Source organism: Lissotriton vulgaris, chromosome 5, assembly GCF_964263255.1.
Source record: "Lissotriton vulgaris chromosome 5, aLisVul1.2, whole genome shotgun sequence".
Classification (NCBI taxonomy): Eukaryota; Metazoa; Chordata; class Amphibia; order Caudata; family Salamandridae; genus Lissotriton; species Lissotriton vulgaris.
In genome coordinates this window covers 1,956,803,083-1,956,816,006 of record NC_141693.1, presented here as the reverse complement: position 1 = coordinate 1,956,816,006, position 12,924 = coordinate 1,956,803,083, and the positions used below count along the sequence as shown (strand labels likewise).

Here is a 12,924-nt window from a genome sequence, read left to right as displayed (position 1 = left end):
TTGTGTTTTATTAATTTTTTAGATTCTGTGTCTGCTAGTGCAAACAAGAAACCAGGTGTGAAACAATCCCTCGCAGTCCCTCATTCTTTACGGGCTTTAAATAGAGAAATAAACAAAGTTGTAAGGGGGCAATTTTTACTCTTCTCTCAAGAAGCTAAGTCTAAGTTGTTTATTTTAAAAAGAAGGAGAGTTAGGCTTAAGGCCCGCTTAAAACGGTCTAAGGAAGATGCCCTCTGGATCCAACTGAGGGAAGCCTCTTATAATGGCCAAGCGAAGACATTCTGGTCCTTAATTGGCAAAGGTTGTGGTACCAGAGCCAGTCCTTCGCCTATTGCCATTGAGGAACAGGTGTGGGTTCATTATATCGAGAAGTTGTACAGTAACAATAATTCTTATGTTTTTAATGTTGATTCTGATAATGTCTCACGTATACTTGACTGTCCAACGGAAAAGGAAATTGAATGTGCTATTATGAATATGCGTTCCTCTGGTGCGATGGGTCCTGATAGAATCCCAATTTCAGTATTAAAAAACCAGAGTGAACTTTGGAGCAAAATACTCTTTCCAGTATTTAAATTTTGCTTCTCTAGTGGAACAGTCCCCCCCTCCTGGAAAGGAAGTATTATTGTCCCTTTATATAAAAAAGGGGCAAGAGATCTACCACAAAATTATCGCCAAATTGCCTTGCTTGATGCCATTGGTAAGGTCTTTGCAAAATGCGTGCTTACTTTAATGAATCAATGGGTATCTGAACATAAAATCCTTCCCATGGAGCAAACAGGTTTCAGACAAAATCATGGAACTTCAGATAACCTGACTGCATTGCAAGTTATCAATGAAAAATATGTGAAAGTCCGTGGTGGTCAGGTATATGGCGCTTTTATTGACTTCTCCACCGCCTTTGATAAGGTAGATAGAATTTTGTTGTGGAGAAAGTTATCTAACTTAGGTATGCCATCATCCCTTATTAAGTTAATTCGCGCCCTCTATTCTGAAACTTGGTGCAGAGTTCTACTTGGAGGTGAACGTGGTGTATCTAAATTAATCCCCACTTCCAACGGGTTGAAGCAAGGTTGCCTTTTGGCTCCATTGCTATTTTCCTTATATACAGTTGATTTACCCATCACTCTCTCTGCTTGCACCGGTATTGCCCCGTCCTTGGGTGGAGTCGCAATTGCATGCCTTATGTATGCAGACGACATCCTGATTTTGGATCTCACGCCAAAGGGCCTGAATAATCGGTTGCAGGCACTCTCTGATTACGCTGAAAGACATTTCTTATCAATAAATACGGCAAAAAGCAAGGTGATCTGTTTCTCCGGTAGAAAGAAGCCTAAATGCCTTAACTATCCATGGGTTGTAGGGGGGAAAAAACTGGAATGTGTGAAATCTTATACCTTCCTAGGCAAAATTGTCACTTATAACTTAAGTGACAAACAACACATTGACACTAACTCTCGTAAGGCTATTTCGCAGGGAAAGAGTTTAGTTTCCCTGTATAAAGCCACAGGTAGAAGGCATTTTTCTATTCTTTTAGATGTTTTCAGAGCGAAAGTTCCGGCCTCCCTGTTATACGGAATTGAATTAGTTGATCTAAAAAAGTGGAGTTTTTTAAACTCTGCGGAAGGAAAAGTTTTACGTAGTCTAATGTCGGTAGGTACAGCAAATTCAACTGCCTCCTTGAGACAGGAACTGGGATTACGTAGCAGTTGGGTTCAAGGTCTGACAAGTATCATACGTTGGGTAGTAGCTCTATCTAAAGGTGAACCTAATACCTTAAGAGATCTTATAAAAAATGAATTATTAGGATCTCTTAATGACTTTTCACTGATTGTAAAAAACTTCAGATTTGCTGTGTTACAATTGAAATTGGACGAGGAGACTTTATTCTTATTGTCCTCTCATCAATTAAAAACTGTTCTGAGGTCAGCCTCTTGGGAATTGGGGTTTTGTCAGGATAGAGACCTCTGTCTAGCAAAAAAAGGTTGTACGCCTGTTATTGAATCTTATACCCTGCGGAAAGCTCAACCGTATATGTATTGGAACATCTCCCATGGAGCCAGGCGCCTGGTATATTTACTAAGACATAATTTGCTTCCGCTGAAAGTTCTACATGCCAGCTGGTTTGGTCATTCGGCATGCTGTGATCTTTGTCAATTGTATGATCAGGACTTAGATCACGTCATGTTTGTTTGTCCTACACTGATGCCTTGCAGGCGTAGATGGTTAAGACCAATTTGCTTACAACTTAACATATTATCTGCTTCTTCGTTTAAGGCAGCCTTGATTAACCCACCCAATGAAATGTTTGCTTTTAAACTGTACAACTTTTTTAAATGTTTTCTGGACCTGTATTAAGATGTCTTTTGTAATTGTGATGGAATAATATTTTATGCTTTTCTTGTTTTGTATGTATATGTTATTTTATGTGGAACTCATAAAGAGTTCCTTATCATAATAAAATAAACTTGAAACTTGAAACTTGAAACTCCTCTATTCTATGCCATTTCACACCACTTTCACTCTTTTCACACCACTTTTGCTCCTTCCTATGCCAGTCAACTCCACTCTACGCTCTCAAACCCACTCTACAATACTCTATGACACTCCACTCCATGCCTCTCCACTTTGCAACACTCTACACCACTCCATTCTACAACACTACTTTACTCTACCCCAACCATGACACTTTAAGCCACTTCACTCTACTACACCACTCTACTATACTCTATGCCACTTCACTCTACACCACTCAACTCTACACCACTCCACTCTACAACACTCTACTCCACTCTCTGTCACTCCACTTTCCACCACTTCGCTCTATGTCACTGTACTCCACACCACTCTAGGCCACTTCACTTTACGCCACTCCACTCTACTCCTCTCTATGCCACCACACTCTATAACACGTCACTCTATGACACTCTTCTCCACTCTATGCCATTTCATACCACTTTTACTCCTTTCTACACCATTCTACTCTACGCACTCCACCCCACTCTTCAATACTCTATGACACTCCACTCTATGCCTCTCCACTTTGCAACACTCTACACCACTCCAATCTACTCTACTCCATTCTACTGCAATGTATGACATGACAGTCTACCTGTCCCGTCCCGGGTTTATGGTCCGCACGGCGAAGTGGAGAAACGCGTCCTACTACAACCTACAGTCTACCTAGGTAGGAGACGCTACTCCCATACTCTCGGATCCCTCCGGGAGCTCCTGGGGAACGGATACTTTTCCTGCCGCCTCTATTTACCCAGACATCGCCGCCCTCGACCCTGCTAACCGCGACGGTCTGAGAGAGCTTTGCTCCGTTTTTCAAACAGCACCATCCACCCACTTTCTAAAAATGCGGACTCTGAACATGAATTTACCCTGAGGACTTTCAACTGTCTGAAGCTGCACAGACCTATCATGCTAAACTTCCCCTTGAATCTGACCTCCTAGCGAATTGGGAAATACAGTTTGCCTTTCACTCCTTCATCAAGAGAACAATCTTTCTCCTGTGTCCCCTGCTTCACTCCACTTCACCTCTGCCCTGATGAAGGTGTAGCCCGGCCTGGGCTGTACACCGAAACGCGCGTCGGCGTTTGTTCCACCTTTGGAACCCACTGAAAAATCTGTTTGGGACTCCATAACAACTGTCCCACACTCATCTATGGCAATTGTGTGAAGCATAGTGTGAATGACTGAGAATGACTGTTTGTGTGTCTGGTGATATGAATTGTGGAAATACGGGCCCTGTTTAGAAAACAACCCTCCTTCTTAATGTTTTATTGTATATTTATATTTGTTATTGTCTAATATGTTTGCCTATATCTAAGAAATACTAAATGAAAAAAGAAAAAAACGAACTACAATAATCTACAATAAACTTTTTTGATAAAATCTAAGATGTGATGCATCTATGAGATATCCGTATAGGGTTCAGAGTGATATATAATTCTTTGGACCTATTATAGGCCTACCGCTTAAACCTCTGGGCAGGTTCCTTTCCTGTTTTGATACCTTACCTTTCCCCATCTACCTGCCTTATATTGATGTGGGGTCCCCCTTTTCTTTGAAATGACAGTCTAATCACTCTACGGCACTCCATTCTATGGCACTATACGCTATTCCTCAACACTCCATTACACTTTATGACACTCCAGTCTATGACACTCTAGTCCACTATACGCCACTCCACTCCTCCCTACAATTCACTCTACACCAACTACAACACTCTACACCATTCTATACCACTCCTCTCTACACCAATCTATGAAACTCCACTCTACTCTACTCCACTTTACACACTCTTCAACAGTATATGATATTACACTCTACAACACTCCACTGTGCGCCACTTCACTATATGACACTCCACTTCATTCCAGTCTACGACACTCTACTTCAATGTATGCCACTACACTGTACCTTAAGTGTGCACCAACTCTGCTTAAGTTCAGAAATAATCTGAAAACATGGCTATTCCATGCCTAGTTCCCTTTTCCTACGGAGAGTTCTGTGACACAGCGCCGAGACACCCTCGGGTATTTGCGCGCTCTAAAAATCGCCAAAAATAAATAAATAAATAAATAGACCACTCTATATCACTCCAGTATACGTCACTCCATTCTACACCACTCCACTCTACCACTCTATGCCACTACACTTTATGACACTCCACTTTACGATACTCCATGTCACACCACGAACTTTTAACCATACTGAACAGAAGCCCATTCCTGCTAGACTGCTCCTCCTTTCCACATGTGAGGGGCCTTGGATTTAACTCATGCCTGTACCGTTCCAGCCAGACTGCTCCTCCTTTCCACATGTGAGGGGCCTTGGATTTAACTCATGCCTGTACCGTTCCAGCCAGACTGCTCCTCCTTTCCACATGTGAGGGGCCTTGGATTTAACTCATGCCTGCACCGTTCCAGCCAGACTGCTCCTCCTTTCCACATGTGAGGGGCCATGGATTTAACTCATGCCTGTACCGTTCCAGCCAGACTGCTCCTCCTTTCCACATGTGAGGGAGTGTGGATGTCACCCACGCCTGCCCTGCTCCTGCCAGACAGCTCCTCCGTTCAACGAGAGGGGGTACACATTTTACCCATGTCTCTACCGTTCCTGGCAGACTTACCAAATATGAGGGAAGCTTCACTTTCAGCCATGTCTGTGCTGTGCCAGCCAGACCGCAAGAGAGGCGGCCAGCGCCCCTTTTAATTATAGAGCAGAGCTTTAAAGCTCTGACAAAGCAGCCCTTGGCAATAACAGCCTTCCTTCCCCTCTAATGCTTCTCCTCTGCACCCCTCCCCCCTCAGCCCCCATCCTTAGGTTTTCCAACCTTATTCTGCCAAGTTTGCAGCAATGAGCCCAAGGCACCATGAACTACAGCGAGGCAGAGAGTGAACGAAGGGGGATATGTACAAGAAAAGTTCAGAGCGCGGTGTAATGCCAAATTTGGCTAAGTCGTATCTTACATTTTTAAGATGAGGGCTGTGCCGTACTTACAGAAATAAGGCGCACCCCTGCATTTCCCCTTGTGCTGGACCTAAAAGAGCTGCCTGCCACCAGCACAGGCACCCATGAGCCATGGTGTAAGGGTGCCTGCGCTGCAGGGGGGGATTGTTTATGTGCAGGAAAGGACATAAACAATTTTGGAAAGCAGTTTGCTCTTTCTATGTGTGCTGCAGAATGCAGCAAAAATAAAAAGAGCCAAATACAAGGAGAAATTATTAAACTCCCTTCATATCGCCATTCTAAGACCAGGTTTTACCTGGCCGTAGTTTTTGGTGCTGCCCCAGCCTTGTAAATATGGGGCAGCGTCAAAAAGCAACGTGTGTTGCCGTGAAACACTCCACTGCAACACCCATTGCACACTCCTTTGCTGCAGCGGACTGCTGCGGAAGGCGGCCTATTTACAAGGTGGTGTAACGCTACCGTATAAATATGGGGTAAGGAGCAACGCACCGGAGCATCAGAAAAAGTGATGCTGCAGTGGTGTTAAGGCGTTGTAAATACGCCCGAAAATGTGCTGCTTTCCCACTTATGAATCCCACCCCTTCCCCTGAGAGCCATGCAGTTCCTGCAGGGGGTGTGCTATGGGGGTAATGCTGAAGACAGAGTAAGGCGTGTGTGAAAGGGGGTGCATTGCGGGTAGGCGCCCTTTATCTCCTGCCACCATTCCAATTCAGGGCCTCATTTACTATATTTTGACACACTGCAGCGCAGCAAGCCTTTCTGCTGCCCTGACGTACGTCAAAATAAAAGGGAAGAACAGCACTGTCTCCATGCCATGTCCTTCCCGAGGAGGCGTAGGAGTGGTGCAACAATGAGAAATACTTCTATTTCTCCTCGGTTTTTGCTCTTTCTGTGTGCTGCAGTATCATAGAAGGAGCAACACGCCATTAATTATTTTTTTTTATTGTTTTGTGTACCTTCCTGCACAATAACAATCATCCCTGCAACTTAGGCAACCTTGTACCATGGCGCAAGGGTGTTTGTGTTGGCGCACAGCTGCTGTTTGTGTGCCGGTGCAGGGGAGAAGGACAGGAATGTGCCCTAAGGCACAGCACGGCCGCGCAGCAGGAAGGCTTGCTGCGTTGCTGTGCATCAAAATACAGTAAATGAGGCCCTCAGGGGCTTATTTACAAGCCCCTTGTGCCACCGGTGCATCACTGTTAATATGCAAAGGTGGGTGTGGCATAACGACCAGAGCTGCTGACTTTGGAACTGGAGAACCAGGTTGGAGTCTCAGCGTCGGCTCAACGTCCTGCGATTTGGAGCAAATCACTTAATCTCCCTGTGCCTATCAAAAATGAACGTTTCCTTATTTATTATTACTGGGGCTCCAGCAAAGCGCTCCAATACCTTTGGGTCGAGTTGGCGCTATGGAAAACTAACTAAGAACAAAAAATGGGGCTTGTAAATAAGCCCTTTAATGTTTAGGTGTCTGTGAAATCTGCCCCATTGAAAAACGCTATAACCTTGAATGCCACAAAAGCGCTTTGAAACGGGAAGACGAGTTTCAAAGATCTGGGGGAGAAAGAAATCTACTTTCAACCGCGGCAGCAAGAAAACGGAAGCATTCTTTTATTCCTCCAAAAGAGTTGGAGCGAAACTTGCGGCTGAGCTGAGAAAGAAATGTTCCACAAACATCTTTTGACGTTATGACTGGATCTAGCGCCTTAAAGTCTCTTTAAAGCACAAAATAATACAAACAAGGAATGAGCTCCTTAAACACAAAACTTGCAAAAGAAATCACCTAACACATAAATTATTTTGTATCGTATTACATAGCGCCTTGTGGCGATTCGGCGCTCTCTGTGCGAGACAGGAGACCTGTACTTTACTTTCTGACACTGTTTCCTTTCACTTCTCTGGAGAGCAGCAATAAATAAACAGTGCATTGATATTTATTTAAAATACACGCACGCGGACAGAGTATCCTTAAGTACACTTTTGGCGATAGGTATTGTACAACCAGCAGTAGTCTCACAGCCTAAAGTTTGCATCAGTGACGTCATACACCTAAGTTACGGTCCATAATTCATGGGAACACACATCTTTATTGTTAATTATGCAACGGGAACTGTACACATTTGATTTAGCATATTTTCCTTTTCAGCTAATCAGCTCATTTATTCACAGCATAAAGGGAACTTTGAATGCTAAAAACAGACTACGCCTTTTCATCACCTCCCTTTGATCAGCACTGTACTCGGAAAATACATGTAAAATATCAACATCCAAGCAAACAGACGCATTTAACCAACACTGTCTGGAGCAGCTGCTAAAAGCTGCAGACAACACAATTTTGTTAAAACAGCCAAAAAACAACTTTAGCAAAACTTCACGTAACTTGTAAGTACCCAAAAAAATCCCTTTAAGAACAAGAATACAAAGAAAAGCGAGCATTTAAACTCAATGAACAAACTAGAGCAGACCATTATTAAATCTGTCGGCTGCGCTTTAAAAAGCATGTATTTCCCTGCCAGGAAAAAGGCTGAGGTGTCTTGTCATGTTCTCTACGGCACGAAATTAGAATAATAACAGGTAAGATTTAGCGATCATAATAATAGTTAAGGTAATGATGATCTGGTGAGACTTAAGAAAAGCTGATGGTGCATGATGTGATCCCACGACTCCTCTGGTTGATGACAGCGCTATTAAACCCCAGGCGCCCGGAAACGACGGGTCGCACGCTGTGCGCTTTGTGTTGTGCACTCTGTGATTCTGGCCCGTTATATTTTGGAAAGTGGTTATCGACCAAAGGCTCGCTTCAAAGCGCGAGTTCGCGGCGCTCTATGAATAAGTTGAACTAGGCGCTACATTTGCCCCTTACCTAGGCTGAAGCAGAGGAGGGCGGCCAGCGCTAGCAGGAGTGCTCTGTTCATGGCGTCGCAGGTAGGTCAGACGGGGATTTGTCGTTTTTTCCGAGTCCTTGCTGAGGTGCCGGAGCCTGGGGCGGTCTTGAAGTGCTGCACAAACAGTTATTCATACACTATAAATAGCGGTTTGGAAGGCCTGGCGCAGCCAATCACGGGGCGCGCGTCACGGCCCTGACTGGGCAGAGGGCTAAGGGTGGGGCCCTGGGAGTGGAGAACAGAGGCCGTTTCTGAGCCCTCCAGCGCCCAGAGGAACCCTCTGTGCCCCACAACGTTTTTTTTGCCCGACCGTTTGTGCCCATGATGTGCCCCTGGACAGCTCACCTCTGACCCTTCCACGGCATTTAGCCAGTACCCACCCCTCCCCTCGCCCCCCCCCCCAGTCCTTCTTCGGCACCCCTCCCCCATACTCCCTCTTCCCCGAAAGGACCACTGTGCCTTCTCGCGCCCTTCAGACCCGTCGGTGACCTAGAACCGTTACTGCCTCGAGTCCTTAGTAGCCCCCTGTGGCCTCCATTAGCCCCCCTCAGATTCCCCAAGTGTCCTCAGAGCCCTTGGGCTAGTCACACTGTGCCACAGCGGCGTGACGGTAGATGATGTGGCCCCCTTGAAGAATGTGATGGGAGGGGAGGGCCCTGAGTCTCCCACTTCTCATAGATCACATTGGCGTTGGGCTGAATGGGATCCACTAAAAGGTTGGGTGGGTGCCCCTTCCCCCTCCCTCCTCCCCCGCTCTCACCCCCCCACCCCGCGTCGCAGTGGCTGCTGCCCCCCCCCCCCCCCCCCCTCCCCGCCGCATTACCACACTACCAGTCCTCACTTGCAGGCCCCTCTTTCCTCTCCAGCCAGCCTTTCTAAGCACTCCCTCTGTGCCCTCAGCGCCCCCGCGGCCTGAAACCATTCCCGCCCACCCCCTGAGTGCGTGACACACCCTTACAGCGGCCTCTCCTCACCCACTACACCGCCTCCCTCAGTGTCCCTCCGTGGCCTCAGCCAGCCAGCCAACCCTCCCTACAGAGCCATACTGTGCCCTCCCTACCCAGGTGTGGCCCCTGCCAGCCTTCCTCTGTGGAGGCCTATGAACCTATGTGTGCCCTCGGGCCCTTCTGACCTTCTCCGGGCCTTCCTGGCAGCCGCCCCTCGGTGCCCTCCGTTCAAACCGCCCTCCGTGGTATCCTAGACAACCGAACTGGCAGAATCCAGTGCTGACGTCAGAGGTCTGACGTCAGCCTGCGAGCTGTGCAGGTGCCCGGCATTGGAACGTGTACTGTCACGTGATAGACGGCGAGAAGACTTGATGAGCTACTCCTGGTGGTTGAGGCTTTCTAAGAAGACTGGTAATAAAGCTTCCTTTGGATTTACTAGAGCGTTATTGGATATGTCCTCAATATCTGCGGCTGCCCACGACCCCTATAGTGCCATTTGGGCACTAACACACCACTCACTAGTAGTTGGACTCCAGTTAGAGGTCCTCTCGCGGAGGCACACTACGTGCATCACTTCCGGGGCGCCATGGTAGGGGAGGGTATAAATGGAGGGATTAACCTCATACCACTTGTCAGTTGTCAACATACCATCACTCACAGCTAGCTCACCTCTCAACACACACCAAGGTTTCTTTACCTTATCCACCTTGTTCGTTAAAATTAAGTCAATCACTTTCAGTAAACCAGGATCATTCTGTAATTCCTTCTTCTACTCTTCTTACTTAAAGGCACCCATAGTGATTTCACACACTATCACATAGTGATTTCACACACTATCACCTCTTGCTCACACAAATCGTCAATACCATCCTTAGGAACCTGAGTGTCCAGGAGATCAACCAGACTTGAAAGACAATCAGTTTTTTTTAAAGGGTGCTATTCATCAGTGAGAGTCTCAAGGAGCTGGGGGAGAGGGGTTGTAGTTGCAGATCAGCCGAACAGCCAGGTCTTGAGGCTCTTCCTGAAGGTGTGCAGGGTAGGGGAGCGTCTGATGTTGTCTTGGAGATCGATCCAGGCCTTAACCGCGAAGTGGGAGAAGGCTCTTCCCCCTGCTCTGGTTCTGCGGATGCGTGGTGTTTCTGCTAGGGCGAAGTTGGTGGAACAGAGGTTTCTTTTTGGGTACGTGGAAAGATACTCTTTCGTTGAGGTATTTGGGTTTGATGTTGTGGAGGGATGTGTAGGCGTGGGTGAGTAGCTTGAAGGTTACTCTCTTCTTGATGGAGGGCCAGTAGAGATCTCACAGGTGTTGGGTCATGTGCTCGTGTCATGGAGTTCCGAGGATGAGTTGGGCTGCAGTATTCTGGATGGTTTGGAGTTTGTGAAGGAGGGATTTGTTGATTCCGGCATAGAGGGCGCTACCATAGTCCAGTCTGCCGGTTATGAGTGCGTGGGTGAGGGTTTTTCCTTGCTTCAGGGGTGATCCAATTAAAAGTGAATCAGGTGGAGGCGATGGCATTGATCTGGTGGGTCCTGGTGAGGGAGGAGTCTAGGATGATGCAGATGTTCCGGGTGTGATCTTTCGGGGTGGGTGGGTTTCCGAGAGCAGATGGCCACCAGGTGTTATCCCAAGCGGAGGGGGAGGGTCCAAGGACAAGGACCTCTGTCTTCTCTGAGTTGAGCTTTAGGCAGCTGTTGCTTATCCATGCTGATACGTCCTTAATTCCTTCATGGAAGAGGAGTCTGGTGTCTTCAGGGTTCTTCATGAAGGAGAGGATGAGCTAGTTGTCGTCGGTGTAGGGTACTATACTGAGCCCATGTTGTCTGAAGATGGCGGCGAGGGGGGCCATGTAGATGTTGAAGAGTGTGGGGCTGAGCGATGATCCATGGGGTACTCCGCAGTTGATCTCTGTAGGTTTGGAGTGGAAGGGTGGGAGTCTGATCCTTTGGGTTCTGCTGGCGCAAAAGGATCAGATCCTCTCAAGGGAGGTACCATGAATGCCGGCGTTGTGGAGTCTAGCTGCAAGAGTGCGGTGGGAGGTGGTGTCGAAGGCCAGGGAGAGGTCTAGCAAGATGAGGGACGCTGTATGGCCCTGGTCGAGTAGCATGCAGATGTCGTCGGTGGCGGCGAGGAGGGCGGTCTTGGTACTCTGGTTGCTGCGGAAGCCAGACTGGGAGGAGTCGAGGATGGTGTTCTCTTCGATGAAGCCGGTCAGCTGGGCATTGACAAATCTCTCAGTGACTTTGGCTGCAAAGGGAAGAAGAGAGATGGGCCAGTAGTTTTTCAGGTCCGTTGGGTCAGCTGAGGTTTTTTTGAGAAGGGGTTTGACCTTTGCTCGCTTCCAGTCATCAGGAAAAATGCCGGATTCGAAGGAGGCGTTGATGATGTGGCATATTTCGGGTGCTTGGCAGCTGCGTCTCTGTGGAAGATGTGCAGATGGCAGGGGTCCGTGGGGGCACCTGATTGGGTGCTCTTCATGGTCATGGTGGTATCTTTGGTGGTGAGCGTAGTCCAGGTAGTGATGGTGGGATGGCTGTCATTGTTGGGGGTGGGTGTAGTGTCTGGAGTCTGTTCGCTGAAGTTGTCGTAGAGGGCCTTGATTTTCAGGTGGAAGTAGGAGTCGTGCTTCTTTCAGAGGTCTTGGGACGGTGTGATGTCTGTGGCTTCACTAGGGCGTCTGGTGAACTGCTGGATGGCGTTGAAGAGTTCCTTCGCGTTACTGGCGTTGGTGTGGATTTTTTTCCGGATGAAGGTCCTCTTGGTTGCTTTTATGAGTTGGTGGTATTCAGTCATGGCATTCTTGTAGGTGTTCCGGTCTCCGGTGGATTTGCTGTTTCTCCAATGTTTTTTGAGACATATACAGGTGCGTCAGGCTTCTTGTAGGTCAGTGGTGAACCAGGCGGCCTTCAGGGGGCGTTGTCTGATGGGGTGGCGGAGGGGTGCGAGCTTGTCTGCTGCTGTAACATTCTTTACACCAAGAATGTATTCCAGAGTAAAATACAACTCATGCACTGAGATAACCCATCTTCTTATTCTTGACAAAACTGAATCCAACCCTTCTTTTAAAATATTTCCTCCAAGGGATTGTGATCAGACCTAACTTTGAAAGTGGTCCCCCAAACAAACCTCCTGAATTTGTTTAATGCCCAAAAATGGCAAGTGTCTCTTTTTTAGACAGAGTAATTTAACTCAGCACTTTTCAAACATCTTGCAGCACAAGCAATAAGATGTTCTGAACCTTTTCTCTTCTGAATAAGCAGAGCACCCAAAACCTTATTGCTCGCATCAGTGACAATGAACGTGTCATCACCTGGTACAAACGCTTGAAGTTCATGAGGATTAGTCAGATCCTTGTTCCCATGCCAGGTTCTTCCTTACACACATCATACCAAACAAATTCCACTTTCTTACACAACAAGCTTTTAAGGTGACTTGGCAACACAATTCTTTACAAACTTGGTATAGAATTCAGCCATAACCAAGAATTATGTCAATTCTTCCTTTGAACATGGATCTTTCAATTGAATTATAGTGTTTACTAACTCTTTTTTTGGCTTCTACCACTGCCCAATATGTGATGCCCTAAATAGTGTTCCCTCTGTCCCACCAAACT

At 47.0% G+C, this 12,924-nt stretch overlaps 1 protein-coding gene across 1 annotated transcript in view; it reads right to left on the bottom strand.

The window, feature by feature from the left end:
* Positions 1-9,259, bottom strand: part of LOC147717864 (sperm acrosome membrane-associated protein 4-like) — a 187,965-nt gene extending 178,706 nt beyond the window's left edge. Inside the window, exons 1-2 of the mRNA XM_086924639.1 lie at positions 9,208-9,259; positions 8,345-8,480 (exon numbers count right to left, since the gene is read on the bottom strand). Coding sequence (XP_086780765.1) covers positions 8,345-8,396 — 52 coding nt within the window. The 5' untranslated portion in view covers positions 8,397-8,480; positions 9,208-9,259. The remainder of the gene's footprint in view (positions 1-8,344; positions 8,481-9,207) is intronic.
* Positions 9,260-12,924: the final 3,665 nt, after the last annotated feature.